General features: G+C 35.3%; 1 protein-coding gene across 1 annotated transcript in view; it reads left to right on the forward strand.

The window, feature by feature from the left end:
• The window catches only part of LOC149805319 (uncharacterized), a 179,609-nt gene that overhangs the window by 97,579 nt on the left and 61,499 nt on the right, over nt 1-20,531 (forward strand). The window contains exons 9-13 of the mRNA XM_089949229.1: nt 2,553-2,691; nt 6,720-6,807; nt 8,494-8,555; nt 16,023-16,102; nt 17,289-17,418. Of these exons, the coding sequence (XP_089805355.1) occupies nt 2,553-2,691; nt 6,720-6,807; nt 8,494-8,555; nt 16,023-16,102; nt 17,289-17,418 (499 nt within the window). The remainder of the gene's footprint in view (nt 1-2,552; nt 2,692-6,719; nt 6,808-8,493; nt 8,556-16,022; nt 16,103-17,288; nt 17,419-20,531) is intronic.

Below are 20,531 nucleotides of genomic sequence, written 5' to 3' on the forward strand. Positions count from 1 at the left end.
TAAAAACCAGTAGTAATAGTGAGTCCAGTGACATAATTGTACTGATATAAGTGCCATGGCTGTGACATTAAATAATAGTGAGTCCAGTGACATAATTGTACTTACATAAGTGCCATAACTGTGACATTAAATAATAGTGAGTCCAGTGACATAATTGTACTTACATAAGTGCCATAACTGTGACATTAAATAATAGTGAGTCCAGTGACATAATTGTACTTACATAAGTGCCATAACTGTGACATCAAATAATAGTGAGTCCAGTGACATGATAGTACTGATATAAGTGCCATGGCTGTGACATTAAATACCAGTATCCAGATTTAATATGAAAATTTTAATCAGGTGGAAAATGTTGATGAAAGTGAAATCAGAACAGAATTGATTGTTGAGAAAGCATTGAATAACCTCAGATTAAGTTTGTAGTAGAAAAAGCAAACAAATGTCAATGTGAAATGGACTGATAACAGTTAACTGTTAACAATGTATAAAAAATCGACTGTGTATCTGTTGATGCTAATGATCAGTTACCTAGGTACCCAGTCTAAGGAAAATTATATTCAATGTGAACCTGAACTGGTTTGTTGTAGGTTCATACATGCCAACTCCCAGAGAGGTTCAAACGTAATTATTTCTAATATAAGTGGCAAAAAAGTGTAATCTGAGCATCAATAAGCAATCTATATATTACATGCCATAATTATAGAAAACTTAATAAAAAATTTAAATTTATTTTTGCTGTCTGAAATTGGCTAAATCCATGTGGATTAGTACAAGAATACAGACCAAAACAAAATGGTAAATTATTTTTACATACCATTTATTTTAATTAGTCTACATGTCTAACTTCTCCTGAATGGTCGTAAAATGAAGTCCACAAATTTTGAATGCTGTATGAAATCTATTTCGAATTCCTCTTTCAAAATTTGTAAAGCACTATTGACTTGTCCCTTTCCTGATGCAGCATGTTCTTCAGTTTAACAAAATCTCTCTCCTCTAACATTTTTCAGTTATATAACATCCATGAGTTACATCAATAAAGCCCATTTTGCTTAACATTTGGTGCCTTTTTTTATTTCAATATAGACTGGTGCACTATCTAAGTCTGTATCAGTATACAATGAATCTGTGACACATGGTTTAAAAAATACAAGAAATGTGTCTGTTTTCTCGGCAATGTCTTGCATACAGTTAATATAAATAGAAAGTAAGGAAACTATTTGATTACATGGCCAAATGGTGGCACCTGTCAAGAATATAAGATTAATAGATGAAGGTCTACAATGGATAAATGTGAGGCAACCAATAGTAACATAACATGAGCCTCAACTTTACTCATTATTCTGTGTCTCACTTGCTCCTGACATCACCACATATAATCTTTGATCTAACTTGGAAACTTTTTTTTACATGAAAAAAATGGGGACCCTATGGCTCAATTTATTACCCAGGTAATTATGAATGGGCAGGTACCTGATTACCTGGGCACCCTTGGCATCTTTACATTTATGACACTTAATACATCTACGACATATGTAGCACTAGGTATGTTTGCATCATCAGATATGACAGTTAGTATATCACAGTATCAGGCATGATGTGTTACATCTGCAGTATCAGGTATGACATTTATTACATCTACAGTAACACATATTACATCTACTGTAACATGCATGACATCTATTACATCTACACTATCAGGCATGACATCTATTCTGGTATCAAATACGCTGTACATCTACAGTATCAGGTATGACGTGTTTCTACAGTAACAGACGTGACATGCGTTACATCTACACTATCAGGTATGAAATGTATTATGGTATTAAATAAGCTTTACATCTACAGTATCAGGTATAACGTGTTACATCTACAGTAACAGACATGATGTGTTACATCTACACTATCAGGTATGACATGTATTATGGTATCAAACATGTATTACATCTACAGTAACAGGCATGACATGTATTACATGTACAGTGACATGTATTACATCTGCAGTATCAGGCATGATATGTATTACATCTGCAGTAACAGGCATGACATGTATTGCATCTACAGTAAAAGGCATGACATGTATTGCAGTATCAGATATGATAATACATCTACAGTATCAGATAAGATGCATGTGCTAGTTGTCCTGTCAGATACCAGGCATGTACTAAATGTAATACCTTATACTGTACATGTACTAAGTGTCACATTTGGTATTGTGATGTACTTAGTGTCATATCTGAACTGTGAATGTACTAAGTGTTTTATCTCAACTGTGGATGTACCAAGTGTCATATTTGATACATTGCATGTACTAACATGTACTAAGTGTTATGTTTGATACTGTGGATGTAATACGTGTCATATATGAAATGTGCATGTACAAGTGTCTTATCTGAGCTGTGACTGTACTACAGACATATCTGATACAGATGAACACAGAATCATGTTAATTGGCTTGTAGATACATCGTGCAGGCAGGCCCAGCATGACACCATGGACAGTTTCATTTAATACTTCTGCAAGAAATTGACAAAAAAAATGACTTTTTGTAGGTATACTAATGTCAGGCTGGTGTGGGAGGAGTTAGTTGAGCCAGACATCAACGTTGATGAGTTTGATGACATGTTTTCCAGACCGGCACAGGAAACCTGTAAAAAGTTAACAATCCGGTCCAAGTCTGTCACTAAACAGGTAATGAACATTTTTACGACAGTCTTACAAGTTTAGTTTATTATCATTGGGCATTTAGAAATTAAACCTGATTGTCAGATAAATGACATTTATTTGGATGGGAAAAATTAACCTACGGTTATGAGTATCAAGATTGCATATTTTTTGCCCTTTCTTCTCATTCCTATCTTGACTTGTAACAGTACTATAGAGAAACAAAGGCATGTTTTACTTTCACCTGCAAGGTATTGGCAAGAGTTATAGATCACTTTTTTCTTTCATGCATATCAAAGGCAAGAGTTACAGATCACTTTTCTCTTTCATGCATAGCAAAGGCAAAAGTTACAGATCACTTTTCTCTTTCATGCATAACAAAAAGAAAAGTTACAGATCACTTTTCTCTTTCATGCATAGCAAAGGCAAGAGTTACAGATCACTTTTCTCTTTCATGCATAGCAAAGGCAAGAGTTACAGATCACTTTTCTCTTTCATGCATAGCAAAAACAAAAGTTACAGATCACTTTTCTCTTTCATGCATAGCAAAGGCAAGAGTTACAGATCACTTTTCTCTTTCATGCATAGCAAAGGCAAGAGTTACAGATCACTTTTCTCTTGTCTGTATAGCAAAGGCAAGAGTTACAGATCACTTTTCTCTTGCATTTATCTAAATTACTCTGACACCATTTTGTGTATAGTCATGAAACTTCATGGGTATGTTTACCTTGGAGCATATTACTCCTATAGTCAAAAGTAAGTCACATTGACATTTGTTGTATGCTCAATTTTTGTGTTATGCACAGGTTTTCAGTATAGTTAAAATATTTACATGTGTATTTAGTTTAGTTTAGTTTTCTGTTTTTGAACATTGACAAAATTGATAACCTTGGAAAAGAATATGCATGTGGTACATTGGGTGTTAGCTAGTGTGTATTTCCATTCAGTATATCCGGTTGCACAGGGCTTGCAAATCTTAAAAAGTGCATTAAACTTGGTTGCTACCTTGCAGAATTCTTAAACTTAAGGTTATCTCCAAAAATTACTGGAAAAGTTCTTGAAAATGTTTATCAGTCCTTGAAAGGTGCTTGAATTTCGAAGATCATCAAGACAAAATGATTTGTTCTGAAAGTCAGAATTTCTGTCTTCTGGAAATATTCTTCTGTGTGAGTATGAAATTAATGTAAATAAAATACTGTTTACTTACAGTAGATGTAGATGATATGATACACCCCTAATTGCCTTTCCTCCTAGCCCCTTTTGCTACACCCCTAACTGCCATGCCAACAAGCCCCTTAAGGTAAGCTACATGCTTAACTGATATGCCTCCTAGCCCCTTTTGCTACACCCCTAACTGCCATGCTTCCAAGCCCCTTCAGCAACATCCCTAACTGCCATGCCTCCAACCCCCTTCAGCTAAGCTACATGCTTAACTGATATGCCTCCAAACCCTTTAAGCTACACCCCTAATTGCTTTGCTTCCAAGCCCCTTCAGCTACACCCCTAACTGCCATGCCTTCAAGCCCCTTCAACTACACCCCTAACTGCCATGCCTCCAAGCCCTTTAAGCTACACACTTAACTGCCATGTTTCCAAGCCCCTTCAGCTACAGCCCTAAACTGCCATGCCTCCAAAGCCCTTAATCTTCAACCCTAACTGCCATGTTTCCAAGCCCCTTCAGCTACACCCCAAGCTACCATGCCTCCAATCCATTCGGCAACAGCCCTAACTGCCATGGCTCCAAGCCCCTTCAGCTCCACCCTCAACTGTCATGCCTCAATGCCCCCCCTCAGCTACAGTATCAAGTGCCATGCCTCAAGACCCTTGAGCTACACCCTCAACTGCCATGCCTCAATGCCCCCCTGAGCTACACTATCAAGTGCCATGCCTCCAACACCCTTGAGCTACACCCTCAACTGCCATGCCTCAAAGCCCCCTCAGCTACACCCTCAACTGCCATGCCTCAAAGCCCCCTCAGCTACATTTATTTTACCTCTGCATAGTTTAGGAAAAAATATTTCTGAATTCTTGTATGTGAATAAAATACTTAAATCTTGAATTTTGTCGACTTGACACATACTATATTCAATCTTCTGCCTTACTTTGGATACAATTCATTATATTTTGATTGAATTTTCTGATGAAATATCTGTGTGAACCTTGCTACATTATCAATTTGTTTCATTAATAAATACAAAAAAACAATATCATAATAATAATCAGAATGTTTTACCTAAATTGGCAGATGTATTCAGTAAAGACATGTACACTGAATCCTATCATAATCAGAGATAGAGACATACTGTAGATGAAATAATTCACATTGAGGTATGGTATGTACAATGTTTATGGCTTACATACAAGTAGTTGTTAGATGTAAGCCTTACTTGCAGATCGGGAGAAAGGTTGAGTTTCAGATTTGTTCAGATAAATAGTATTGATTTGATTGTTGCATACTATGTACACAATAATAAAGTCATGAATCAAACCAGGTGTATTCATCTTGGAGAGTACTACTCACCATTAAAAATGAGGTCACTGTGACCTCATTTTCATGTTCCACTGATTACATGAAGTTTCTTAATTTAGTTCAGTTTTTCTGACACTGTTTTATGTGCAGTCATAAAAATTTGATGGGTGTATTCATTTTGGACATTACTATTCACCATGGCCATAAGTAGGACACAGTAACATACTTTTCATTCTCCATCATTTACATTAAGCTTTTGCATTAGATTCAGTTTCTTAAACACTGTTGTGTGTAGTTCTGAAATTTTTTGGGTGTATTAGCATTACAAAAAATAAATCTTCACAGTTAACATTATTAGTGGTCCAGTTTTCATGCTCTTATGACTGCATATGTTTAGATAACATCTTGTTGGTCCAGTTTTCATGCTCTAATGACTGCAGATGTTTAGATAACATCTTAGTGGTCCAGTTTTCATGCTCTAATGACTGCAGATGTTTAGATAACATCTTAGTGGTCCAGTTTTCATGCTCTAATGACTGCAGATGTTTAGATAGCATCCTAGTAGTCCAGTTTTCATGCTCTAATGACTGCAGATGTTTAGATAACATCTTATTGGTCCAGTTTTCATGCTCTCATGACTGCAGATGTTTAGATAACATCTTAGTAGTCCAGTTTTCATGCTATAATGACTGCATGTTTAGATGACATCTTATTGGTCCAGTTTTCATGCTCTAATGACTGCACATGTTTAGATAATGCTATGGCAGACCAGATGAAACTTTTGTTTTGAATTTATGGTAAATAAAGATATCAGAATAATTATATTTTAAAGAATTAGCAGTATTTATTTAAAGATTTTTTAGTTTCAAAACTTACATATGGTTTGAAACTATTTGTAGATTTAGAAGACTGGAGACTTTGGTTCAATCATTGGCTTGGATTTAAAACAGTTAAGCTGTTTACCTTCAAAGACAGTCATTGGATCAGAGAACTTCTTTCATAAATAACTTGTAATATCTGATGCATTTAATATTTATGAGCTGAATCAATTGCTTTTACTGTTATTGTCAAATTAATTATAATTATCATTTTACAAATATTTGTTATGTTCCAGATTAAATCTCCCAGTTTTAATTTAGTGTGTCATCCTTATTGCAACATTACATAGCTACTGAAGTTTGCACACCTAAACAATCATGTATGATTTGACTTTATTGTCACATCTTGTAGGTTTCCATTATATATTGACAGACAAAGGTATGACCATTTAATTTTTGGTGGGGGATGGGGTAGTTTTCTGTTTTTACAAATAGCTAAAAATATATTCTTGCTCTGATTTGTACAAACAAAAAGAACAACATTATTATATCCATGATATTATTTTTGGGTTAATGTAAGACCAGGTTTGAAAGAAAGTCCCCCCTCCTTCCTGCAACAGAAATGAAGAAGTAGGCAACCAGTCAGTCATCACCTAATTATCTTTGCATATAAACATTTTCAGCAAAGCATCAAACCATGAAATATGTTTATAAAGTGCATTATGAAGATAAAATGGTATAGATACTTTTGAATCACTCCATTTCAGGTGGCCAAAATCATAGAACCCAAGAAGTCACAGACAGTTGGCATTTTCTTATCTAGTCTTAGGCTGGAAATGTCAGAGGTTGAACATGGTAAGCTTTTGTTTTACAAATCTGTTTTACATGACTCATTAATCAGTATTATAACTTAAAGTAAATCAGGTGTAAATGATTCTGTTCATTGCAATATATTGTAAATCTGGTTGACATGACTCAGTTCATGTCTTTTGTGATATACTACAAATCCAGGATTACATGACAGTGTTAACCTCTTGTTTAATGTATTGTAAATCTGGTTGACATGACTCAGTTCATGTCTTTTGTGATATACTACAAATCCAGGATTACATGAGTGTTAACCTCTTGTTTAATGCACTGTAAATCTGGTTGACATGACTCGGTTCATGTCTTTTGTGATATACTACAAATCCAGGATTACATGACAGTGTTAACCTCTTGTTTAATGCACTGTAAATCTGGTTGACATGACTCAGTTCATGTCTTTTGTGATATACTACAAATCCAGGATTACATGACAGTGTTAACCTCTTGTTTAATGCACTGTAAATCTGGTTGACATGACTCAGTTCATGTCTTTTGTGATATACTACAAATCCAGGATTACATGACAGTGTTAGCCTCTTGTTTAATATATTGTAAATCTGGTTGACATGACTCGGTTCATGTCTTTTGTGATATACTACAAATCCAGGATTACATGACAGTGTTAACCTCTTGTTTAATGCACTGTAAATCTGGTTGACATGACTCAGTTCATGTCTTTTGTGATATACTACAAATCCAGGATTACATGACAGTGTTAACCTCTTGTTTAATGCACTGTAAATCTGGTTGACATGACTCAGTTCATGTCTTTTGTGATATACTACAAATCCAGGATTACATGTCAGTGTTAACCTCTTGTTTAATGTATTGTAAATCTGGTTGACATGACTCAGTTCATGTCTTTTGTGATATACTACAAATCCAGGATTAGATGACAGTGTTAACCTCTTGTTTAATGCACTGTAAATCTGGTTGACATGACTCAGTTCATGTCTTTTGTGATATACTACAAATCCAGGATTACATGTCAGTGTTAACCTCTTGTTTAATGTATTGTAAATCTGGTTGACATGACTCAGTTCATGTCTTTTGTGATATACTACAAATCCAGGATTACATGACAGTGTTAACCTCTTGTTTAATATATTGTAAATCTGGTTGACATGACTCAGTTCATGTCTTGTGATATACTACAAATCCAGGATTACATGACAGTGTTAACCTCTTGTTTAATGCACTGTAAATCTGGTTGACATGACTCAGTTCATGTCTTTTGTGATATACTACAAATCCAAGATTACATGACAGTGTTAACCTCTTGTTTAATACATTGTAAATCTGGATTTCCTGACTAATCACCTGTATTTGACCTTTCTGTTACCATGGCTTACATAATTCTTTTCATCTCTGTTGTAAGTCACAATAGTTTAGCATAGTTAAATTTTGGCAAAGTTCATACCAAATGTTTTTTTTTTACAAATTGATGATACATTGTTTTTGTTGCAGTGGAGTGTTTATTGTGAATGCTCTAATTAATAGTTTTAAAAAATTCATGCTAAGTTTTAGGTGTAAATGATGAACATTGAAGTCAGCTACGTGTACTCTAAATTATGTAAGAGAGCACCTTGTCTTGCTCAATTCTTAATTAGCTAAATTTAATCACATAATTTCTGTGTTTGAATATTTCTTAACTTGCTATCTTTTTTCTTCTAGCCATTCTTACCTTTGATACCTCCGTTTTGAATGAGGAAAAGCTTCGTCATATTTATGAACATGTAAGTGTTTTTTTAAATGACTTATATATTTGTATACTTTTCATGCCCTGCAAGTAAATAATATTAAACACATAAGCTTCCACTAAAATTGCATGCTTCAGTTTTAGTATACCTTGTCAAGGGCACATGTGAGCTTATAGTACAGCCCAGTATCGTTCATGCAGAATGAATCATCTGTCATCTCTGTTCCTCAACAACTGCTTGTTATCACTCTGAAGTCCATATTTCCAAGTTGATTTCAAAATTTGACATGGGTTTGTATCAACAGTGATCCAAATTAATGCATACTGATTAGGTCATCTGATTGGCTGAACTTGTTATTCATGTGAGAGCCATATTTCTGATCTGATCTTGAACAGATTTGGAATATACTTTTGTGTCATCAAGGTTTTGGATGAATTACATGATGAGCAAAATCTATGCATGCTGATGAGGTCATCTTGCATCTGATTGGCTGAGCTTGTCACCATCTAGGAAGACATTTCTGCTTTGAATATATTCCCCAGTAACATTAACATAAGGAATGTAAACCTGCTACCACCCTTACCCGAGATGAAAATTCATCTTTTATGTCTATATCATACAAAGGACAGTAATCTTGCCCATCACCTCCCCTTGCCACTGCTTGGTGCTTTTAGCTTTGCTTCCATGCACATCTTACAGAATAAGCCTGGCATTAATCCAAATCTTTATGTGTGAATTTCAAACTTTCCATTCAAAATTTTGGATTAAATATTGATTCATAAACAGGCAGTTGACATTATTTTTATAATTTGGCAGATGGATGAAATTTATCACTTTCTTAGAAATAGTCTTTATAGATCTAATGATTGTTGATGCATGTTGACTTTCAGATGTTCATGCAGGCTGTCTTTTGTTTGCACACTCTCTTTATAATGGGTGTCATTTTGCGATTTTTTTAAAATGGATTATTAACAAACTGACATGTTAATTTATTTATTGTTTATATTTTTTATCATTTAACCTGGCAGAGCTGGCTCTTCCTGTTTTCATCGTCTGCCCACAAGGTATTAGTGATTTTTTTCATATAGGGATGATGGCATTGTGTTATCATTACTACAAGGTATGGTTTATCCCAAAATAGAAGCAGAAGAGGACCAAGAATATTCACAGAATTATTGTGAAGATACTTTGAGCAACAGCCCTTCTCCAATCCATTCTTGGAGAGGACGGAGTTTTAAGGCTGCCATAGAAGAGATATTCCAGGTGTTGCTGGCCTTAGAATGTCCTCCAACATTGACCAAAAAGCTTAACTATAAAGTCAAAGCGTCAATCAACATTGATGAGGAGGAAGAATCTCCTTCTTTCCGTATTCTTCCCCAGTCAGCAGAACTCAAGGAGATTAATAATTAGTTCTCCAAATATATCTTTGACCCGAGAAATGTTAAAGCTTTTCTTTCAGAAAGCCAAGTAACAGCTATGTTCTCATCATGCAGGTACAGGACATGTCTACAGCCTATCATACAGAGCTCTCAGCATTGGGCAAGAATGCAATAGTGGTTAACATGTCTCCCTCACCATTTTATAAGGTGGACAAGAATATATTTTCTTGCCACATGAAAAGCTAGTTTGAAAAATTGCCACATCTTCGATATTAGATCTGGACTCATAAGCTATTTTCCAAGCAGCTGAATAATTTGCCAGTCAACGTGCCTGGGAATCGATGACTCACTTGATGAACAGAGCAGCACATCATAGAATGGCTAATGCATTGACTGCCTCTGCCAATCTTGACGATATATCCTGATCCATGTTTTTGTTCCATGTTGTTAAAACCACATTACACCCAGGCATTTCAGATGGCTCCATTTGGCCCACCATTGATGTTTGGGAGCAAAATTGACAAAGTTCAGATGCAGGGAGCTCAGGAACTAACCCCTCCAACTGGCTGCTTCACCTGTGTCATTATCTTGAATCAACCATCTCTGCCACAATTGAGGGATGATAGGCAAGCCAGGCAAAATGGAACTTTTGTGTTCCAAGCGTTGATCAGATCTCGTCCTTACGGCAGTAGACAACAGCTGAATCAGTTTAGGAGGCAATCTGATAGGGAAGGTAAGAAACAAAGCTTTTCTTCTGCATGCCTCCCACTTTCTGATGCTGACTTACACCCCTACCACCTATAGACAGACTACTGGTGGACACCAGGCTCCTGCAGTTCTGATTGTTAGATCATCCTGTTTCCACAAAACTGATGGGTCATTTCGACAGGTCTTTGGATTTTGTTATCCAACCCCTCCTCTTTCTTCCAATCTCCTTCTGAGATCATTTATGTCATCAGATTGGGAGAAAGACTGTGTATTTTTCAACTAATTGACAAACAGTTGGTAGATATTGAGGCAGATCATAGACTAGAGTCACCTCAACAAATTCATTCTTCTGCCAAAGTTCATGATCGATATGGCAAGTTTTTCAGTCTCTCCATCCAAAGGGATGAGAATGCCATCAGTCTCAATCTCACAGATGCTTACTTTCATGTCCCTTTTCACCCGGCATAATGAAAGTTTTTTCAGCTTGCTTACCATGATGACCAATTTCGAGTCCTTGTGTTTGGTCTAGATATCAACCCCTGAGTGCTCCATCAAAGTTATGGATTGTATCATCACCCTGTTCCAGTCAACATCCTTTATGGCAGCAGCAGTATATCTTGATGATCTCCGCCAAAATTATATGGTAAATGCTATTCTCGGCAAGGACAAAATCGATCTTCTGTCATATTAATCATCTTGGTTTTCTAGTGAAATGAGAAAAATCTCATTTTCCATCCCAGTGTTTTGTCCACCCTAGGTATGGAGGTTATATCCAGTCTCAATATGTTTCCCTCATGTCTGCATCCTATGGTTTATCAAACTGTAGAGTCCATTCCCAACAGGACGTGATTTCAGCGAGAGAGTTCTTGTAACTTACTCCTCAAATTACTCAATGTGGTGATGGAGATAATTTTGCTTGGCTGCCTTTATATGTGTGTGTTGCAAATGACTTTGTTGTTTCAATGGTCCCGTTTCCAGTCCACTCAGTCAGAAGGTCAGTATCATGAAGAAGGTACAGTAATTTCTGTGTCAGTGTTGCAACCATGGTTGGCTCATAACAAATTCTTATTGAGAAACCACAAGTGAAAATCACTGTATAGATGCTAGTACATAAGATTGGGGAGTTCACTTGCTGCTGGGCCTCGATGTGGTCAGTGTCAAATTGGGACCAGGGCAATGGCCTCTTCATGCCAACATAATAGAAATGAAAGCTATCATAAATAATCGGGCAGGGTTGATGGAGTTAGAAATCAGTTCAGATTATATTTGAGAACTCTTTAGTGGTCGCCTCCTTAAGCAGGCACCCAATTGCCACAAACTGTATGTGCTTGTTTATCAGTTTCTTCGTTGGTGTTACCAACAGATTGAAATACAAATTCACAGCAGAATCAAATAGAGACCAGGGGAATGGCCCTTTTATACCAACCTTCTAGAAATAAAAGCTATCGCTTTGTAGTGGTTTCCTCCTCGAATGGGCATCAGACACATTCCTGACAGAATCAGTGTTGTGGCTGATGTTCTGTCTAGACAGAGTCAGGTTATTGATATGGAATAGTCATTGGATTTGTGAACTTTTGGTGCATCTAAATATCAACCTGTTTGCAGCAAGATGGAACCACAAGCTGCCCACCTTTGTGTCTCTGGTACCGGACCCAGAAGCTTGGTCCATGGATGTGCTGTCAATCTGTTATGGGCTGTTGCTTACCCCCAAATGGTCTCAGTACCAAAATTAACACAGGAAATGCTGTGTCAGAATTACAAAATAATTCTGGTAGCCACTATCAGATGGGACAAGTCCTGGATCATTGATCTACTTGCGCTAGTAATAACCCTATACAAGAAAATTATGGCCAAACCATATCTTCTTAAACAACCAAGGTTGCAGGTTTTTCTCGGTTGCCTAGACTGTCTTGTCCTTCATGCTTAGCTTTTGTCAGGACAGCCTTGCAAAAGAATAAATTCAGACCTTCGATTGTGGAGATACTGTCAAGAAAAGAAGCCCTCCACTCTGAAGGCTTATGAGGGATATTGGCATTTTTTCAGGGACTGATGTAGAGTCAGTTCTGTTGTCCCTTTGAGTGCCTTCATCCATCACCTAGTCAACTTTTTTCTCTGGCTCTACAAGGAAAAGAGTGGGCACCAGTTACCATCAAAGGCTAGAGGATGATACCTGACACATTCAGGCATGATGGCAGAGTATATATTAGTCATGATCAAAATCTATTAGACCTATTAGTCAGTTTTATTTTGAATAGACCAGAATCCCTCACTTTGTTTCCAAAATGGAATCTGTCCTGGGTCCTAATATGGCAAAACTCAGAGAAGTTCTGGCTATTAGCCAGGACCTTGCTGAAGCTGTTATGGTACAAAACCTATTTCTGGATAGCTGTAGCTTTTGGTTTGCTAGGTAAGCGAGTTACATGCCCTTCCAGTTGACATGAACTGTCTCCAATTAAGATTGGATAATTTGGTGATCCTCCACAGAGAGGCTTCATGGCCAAGAACCAGTTACCATCATTGGGCAGTCATGTTTGTAACATGCCACAGTTTGGTAATGATCATATGGATACTTTGATTGCTCATTACAGTCATCCAAGAGAATGGTAATACAGTATTGCTTATTAAAGTCAACCAAGAGAACAGAAATTCAGTCACTGCTTATTACAGTCAACCAAGAGAACAATAATACAGTCATTGCTTATTACAGTCAACCAAGAGAACAGCAATCCGATATTGCTTATTACAGTCAACCAAGAGAACAGTAATACAGTATTGCTTATTACAGTCAACCAAGAGAACAGTAATACAGTCATTGCTTATTACAGTCAACCAAGAGAACAGTAATACAGTATTGCTTATTACAGTCAACCAAGAGAATAGTAATACAGTCATTGCTTATTACAGTCAACCAAGAGAACAATAATATGATATTGCTTATTACAGTCAACCAAGAGAACAGTAATAGTCATTGCTTATTACAGTCAACCAAGAGAACATTAATACAGTATTGCTTATTACAGTCAACCAAGAGAACAGTAATACAGTCATTGCTTATTACAGTCAACCAAGAGAACAGTCATATAGTTATTGCTTATTACAGTCAACTAGGAGAACAGTAATACAGTCATTGCTTATTACAGTCAACCAAGAGAACAGTAATACAGTCATTGCTTATTACAGTCAACCAAGAGAACAGTAATAGTCATTGCTCATTTCAGTCAACCAAGAGAATAGTAATAAGTCATTGCTCATTACAGTCAACCAGGAGAACAGTCATACAGTCATTGCTTATTACAGTCAACCAGGAGAACAGTCATACAGTCATTGCTTATTACAGTCAACCAGGAGAACAGTCATACAGTCATTGCTTATTACAGTCAACCAAGAGAACAGTCATACAGTCATTGCTTATTACAGCCAACCAAGAGAACAGTGATACGGTCATTACTCATAGCAGTCAACCAGGGAAACAGTGATGGAGTCATCTGTCCTTATTAAAGAATGAATAGAGATTCTTGAGGACATTGTATACAACACTTCTTGAGGACTCTTACTAGCTGAATTACTAACAGTAAATCACAGAACCCAGTGTGATAAATGTGACAAAACTAGTTTCAGTAAATCACTGTACCCAATTGTGATTCATGTGACAGAACTAGCTTCAGCAAATCACTGTACCAAGATTTGATTCATGTGACAGAACTAGTTTCAGTAAATTACTGTACCCAATTTGTGATTCTTGTGACAGAATTAGTTTCAGTAAATCACAGTACTCAAATGTGCTTCATGTGACAGAACTAGTTTCAGTAAATCACAATATCTAAATGTGATTCATGTGACAGAACTAGTTTCAGTAAATGAGATTATCCAAATATGATTCATGTGACAGAACTAATTTTAGTAAATCACAAAACCCAAATGTAATTCATGTGACAAATTAGTTTCAGTAAATCAAAGAACCCAACTGTGATTCATGTGACAGAACCAGTTTCAGTAAATGAGATTATCCATATGTGATTCATGTGACAGAACTAGTTTCGGCGAATCACAGTACTGTAATGTGATCCATGTGACAGTGGTTTCATTGAATGAGATTATCCAAACGTGATTCATGTGACAGAACTAGTTTTGATATGTCACGGTACTGTAGTATGATTCCTGTGACAGAACTAGTTTTGGTATGTCATGGTACTGTAGTGTGATTCATGTGACAGAACTAGTTTCAGTAAATGAGATTATCCATATGTGATTCATATGACAGAACTAGTTTCAGTAAATGAGATTATCCATATGTGATTCATGTGACAGAACTAGTTTCAGTAAATGAGATTATCCATATGTGATTCATGTGACAGAACTAGTTTCAGTAAATGAGATTAGCCATATGTGATTCATGTGACAGAACTAGTTTCAGTAAGTCACAATCCCCATTGTGCTTCATTTTTTAGTAATTTCACCGGTACTTCTAGTGTCAAGCATAGAATGTGAGTATGGATTTTCACATTAGAATGTGATCGAAACAAAGCTGCAGTGCAGGCTGAGTGTTGACACTCTTGACAAACTTTGAAAATAAATCTTATTGGGGTTGATATAATAGACTTTGACCAGAAGTGAAAGGGAAATCAAAATGGATATATCTGTTATGGACTGTTCCATTTAAACATACATGGCACCCAGGTATGCCATTTTTTTAAAAGAATACATTCTGGGATACTCTGATGACTCAAAGAGTTCATATAAAAATGATACAAAATTCTAAATTGCATCTATGGTTAACCACAGGTGCTTGATGTGAGCTTGATGATGAAAAAAAGCAAAATGTACACTCAAATTAACCGATAAGGAGAGAGAAAGATGACAGCTTAAAATGAATCATGGTCAGTAGCATTGGTAAATCATGCATAGTAATGAATTATGCCCCATTTATTATTTTGCTTGTTGTACTCACTGGGGATTGAATCTCTGCACTTTCAGTGTTCAGGATGCTCTCCATGTTCTGTTTGTAGACTTTTACTTTATTTAAACTGAGGCATCTATTTATTCAGTATGGATAATTGTATTGCAATAGCTGCAGAACTGTTTTTGTTGCAGATGCAATCAACAGGGATGTGAAGAGTTGACTACCTCCATCAATGCACATCAATTGTTGTTGATCTTAATTCCATTGTAAATGTATCTATGTATATTAGTATCATGTATCAATGAAATATATGTATAGTATGTATGCTGTATCATTGATATAAATTTTTAATTGAAACTTGAGTCTCGTTTTGTTTCAGTGAAAAATGTATACATTTTTTGATATAGCAAAGATACAGTATGCATATTATGCATGTACTGTAGTTAAATTTGTCAGTACAACTTTTGAAGCAGTTGATCTATATTGACATTTAATACTGGATTTTCATGTTTTCAGAGAGGAAATGAGGAGGAGATTCAGAAAATTAAAGAACATGTAAATAAAAACCCTGATATCCCTCTTGACAAACCAGAACAGTAAGTAATCATCTAGTTCAATTTTACTTATTATGATTTTGGTTTTTCATATAGTCACTATTGTGCTGATGTGCCATTAAAGGCTACAACGTAAATGTATCAAAATTTACAATAGTCACTCACTATAAACCCACCTCATTATAATTCATGTGAGATTAATCAACGTCAGGATAAGACAGTTCCTTCTGAGAAAAGCACCCACAACATTTTGGCCTTGGGATCCATTGGTCACACATTTTACACCAATGGTGTGACATGTAGGCCCTTCCTTGCTTCTTGTTTTGTTTTGATGCAATCTTGCAGTCCATTGGTCATGCATTTTATACCAGTGGTTTGACATGTAGGCCCGTCCTTGCTACTTGTTGTGTTTTGATGTAGCGTTGTGAAACCATTCCTCTGTATAAGGTTCCTTCACTAACATAAATTGATGACTCTCTTCTAAAGTCACCTGGGGCCCCGAGTGGCCGAGTGGTCTAAAGTGTTCTCCGTTACGGATTGCTGCTGTCTCACCTCTGTCTGCGCTGGTTCGAGTCTCAGATTCAGCCAATGTGGGTATGTGAGAAAGCTTGCCAGTAGCTTCTCGTGGGTCGGTGGTTCTTTCCGGGGGATTTCCCTTGTTTCTTCCTCCACCATTAATACTGGCCGCCATGTGTAGCCTATCGTGTGCTGAAAAATGGCGTTTAACTCCACAACAACAACAACAACAACAACTAAAGCCGCCTGTCCAGTGGGGTGGTAATTTCACATGGAATAATCTTAGCCAGTACTCATTTGTATGCAGTATTTGTAAATTCACATGGTATAATCTTAGCCAGTACTCATTTTGTATGCAGTATTTGTAAATTCACAATGAATACTATTAGCCAGTACTCTATTGCATGCAGTATTTGTAAATTCACATGGGATAATCTTAGTCAGTACTCATTTGCATGCAGTATTTGTAAATTCACATGGAATAATCTTAGCCAGTACTCATTTGCATGCAGTATTTGTAAATTCACATGGTATAATCTTAGTCAGAACTCATTTGTATGCAGTATTTGTAAATTCACATGGAATACTATTATCCAGTACTCATTTGCATGCAGTATTTGTAAATTCACATGGAATAATCTTAGCTGGTACTCATTTGTATGCAGTATTGTTAAGATACTAGCATCATAAGCCATTTTTCTGTCTCTTGCAGATTTTTGTATGATTTACACCAGATTCCAGATTGTTCTGAAAGATTATTCTGCTTCATATTCCAAGAAGCATTCCAAGATAGCATATCTGTGATAGAAGATAAACTCACCAATCTCCGGATGACATGTGATGTAAGTGGTTGACATGTGATATAAATAGTCTACCTTACTCTTCAGTGGGTGAAATTCAGACATATCAGACAGTGAACACCATCTATTTTAGCCTCAGAGTATGTAATATCTTTGATATCTTTGCCAATTGTGTATCTTAACCTTCTTCTTAAAGACTACAAAACTGAGTGTATCTTAACTATTGATTTGAAACTGATTATTCTAACTCGCTTCCTAATGAAGTCCAGAACTCATGAATTATCAGAACTGTAATAAACAGACCTGTCATTAACATTGCATTTTCTATGAAACTGAAGTATTGAGTGTATCATAACCTTCTTCAAAAAGACTACAAAACTGAGTGTATATTAATCTTCTTCTAAAAGAATACAAAATTAAGTATATCTTAATCTTCCTTGAAAAGACTACAAAACTGAGTGTATTTTAACCTTCTTCTAAAAGACTACAACATTGAGTGTATATTAATCTTCTTCTAAAAGAATACAAAATTAAGTATATCTTAATCTTCCTTGAAAAGACTACAAAACTGAGTGTATTTTAACCTTCTTCTAAAAGACTACAACATTGAGTGTATTTTAACCTTCTTCTAAAAGACTACAACATTGAGTGTATCTTAATCTTCTTCTAAAAGAATACAAAACTGAGTGTATCTTAACCTTCTTCTAAAAGTCTACAAAACTGAGTGTATTTTAACCTTCTTCTAAAAGACTACAACATTGAGTGTATGTTAATCTTCTTCTAAAAGTCTACAACATTGAGTGTATCTTAATCTTCTTCTAAAAGACTACAACATTGAGTGTATTTTAACCTTCTTCTAAAAGACTACAACATTGAGTGTATGTTAATCTTCTTCTAAAAGTCTACAAAACTGAGTGTATCTTAATCTTCTTCTAAAAGACTACAACATTGAGTGTATTTTAACCTTCTTCTAAAAGACTACAACATTGAGTGTATGTTAATCTTCTTCTAAAAGTCTACAACATTGAGTGTATCTTAATCTTCTTCTAAAAGACTACAACATTGAGTGTATTTTAACCTTCTTCTAAAAGACTACAAAATTGAGTGTATTTTAACCTTCTTCTAAAAGACTACAACATTGAGTGTATATTAATCTTCTTCTAAAAGTCTACAACATTGAGTGTATCTTAATCTTCTTCTAAAAGACTACAACATTGAGTGTATTTTAACCTTCTTCTAAAAGACTACAAAATTGAGTGTATTTTAACCTTCTTCTAAAAGACTACAACATTGAGTGTATCTTAACCTTCTTCTAAAAGTCTACAAAACTGAGTGTATTTTAACCTTCTTCTAAAAGACTACAACATTGAGTGTATTTTAATCTTCTTCTAAAAGTCTACAACATTGAGTGTATCTTAATCTTCTTCTAAAAGAATACAAAACTGAGTGTATCTTAACCTTCTTCTAAAAGTCTACAAAATTGAGTGTATTTTAACCTTCTTCTAAAAGACTACAACATTGAGTGTATGTTAATCTTCTAAAAGTCTACAAAATTGAGTGTATCTTAATCTTCTTCTAAAAGACTACAACATTGAGTGTATTTTAACCTTCTTCTAAAAGACTACAACATTGAGTGTATGTTAATCTTCTTCTAAAAGTCTACAACATTGAGTGTATCTTAATCTTCTTCTAAAAGACTACAACATTGAGTGTATTTTAACCTTCTTCTAAAAGACTCCAAAACTTAGTGTATCTTAATCTTCTTCTAAAAGACTACCACATTGAGTGTATATTAATCTTCTTCTAAAAGTCTACAACATTGAGTGTATCTTAATCTTCTTCTAAAAGACTACAACATTGAGTGTATTTTAACCTTCTTCTAAAAGACTACAAAATTGAGTGTATCTTAACCTTCTTCTAAAAGACTACAAAACTGAGTGTATCTTAACCTTCTTCTAAAAGACTCCAAAACTGAGTGTATCTTAATCTTCTTCTAAAAGTCTACAACATTGAGTGTATCTTAACCTTCTTCTAAAAGACTACAACATTGAGTGTATCTTAACCTTCTTCTAAAAGACTCCAAAACTGAGTGTATCTTAATCTTCTTCTAAAAGACTACAACATTGAGTGTATCTTAACCTTCTTCTAAAAGACTACAACATTGAGTGTATCTTAACCTTCTTCTAAAAGACTCCAAAACTGAGTGTATCTTAATCTTCTTCTAAAAGTCTACAACATTGAGTGTATCTTAACCTTCTTCTAAAAGACTACAACATTGAGTGTATCTTAACCTTCTTCTAAAAGACTCCAAAACTGAGTGTATCTTAATCTTCTTCTAAAAGACTACAACATTGAGTGTATCTTAACCTTCTTCTAAAAGACTCCAAAACTGAGTGTATCTTAATCTTCTTCTAAAAGACTACAACATTGAGTGTATCTTAACCTTCTTCTAAAAGAATATAAAATTGAGTGTATTTTAACCTTCTTCTAAAAGTCTACAACATTGAGTGTATCTTAATCTTCTTCTAAAAGAATACAAAACTGAGTGTATCTTAACCTTCTTCTAAAAGACTACAAAATTGAGTGTATTTTAACCTTCTTCTAAAAGACTACAAAACTGAGTGTATTTTAACCTTCTTCTAAAAGTCTACAACATTGAGTGTATCTTAATCTTCTTCTAAAAGACTACAACATTGAGTGTATTTTAACCTTCTTCTAAAAGTCTACAACATTGAGTGTATCTTAATCTTCTTCTAAAAGACTACAACATTGAGTGTATTTTAACCTTCTTCTAAAAGTCTACAACATTGAGTGTATCTTAATCTTCTTCTAAAAGACTACAAAATTGAGTGCATCTTAACCTTCCTCTAAAAGACTACAAAACTGAGTGTATTTTAACCTTCTTCTAAAAGACTACAAAACTGAGTGTATTTTAACCTTCTTCTAAAAGTCTACAACATTGAGTGTATCTTAACCTTCTTCTAAAAGACTACAACATTGAGTGTATCTTAACCTTCTTCTAAAAGACTCCAAAACTTAGTGTATCTTAATCTTCTTCTAAAAGACTACAACATTGAGTGTATCTTAACCTTCTTCTAAAAGACTACAACATTGAGTGTATTTTAACCTTCTTCTAAAAGACTCCAAAACTTAGT

This window comes from Sinohyriopsis cumingii, chromosome 2 (genome assembly GCF_028554795.1).
Source record: "Sinohyriopsis cumingii isolate HCF-2022 chromosome 2, ASM2855479v2, whole genome shotgun sequence".
Taxonomy (NCBI): Eukaryota; Metazoa; Mollusca; class Bivalvia; order Unionida; family Unionidae; genus Sinohyriopsis; species Sinohyriopsis cumingii.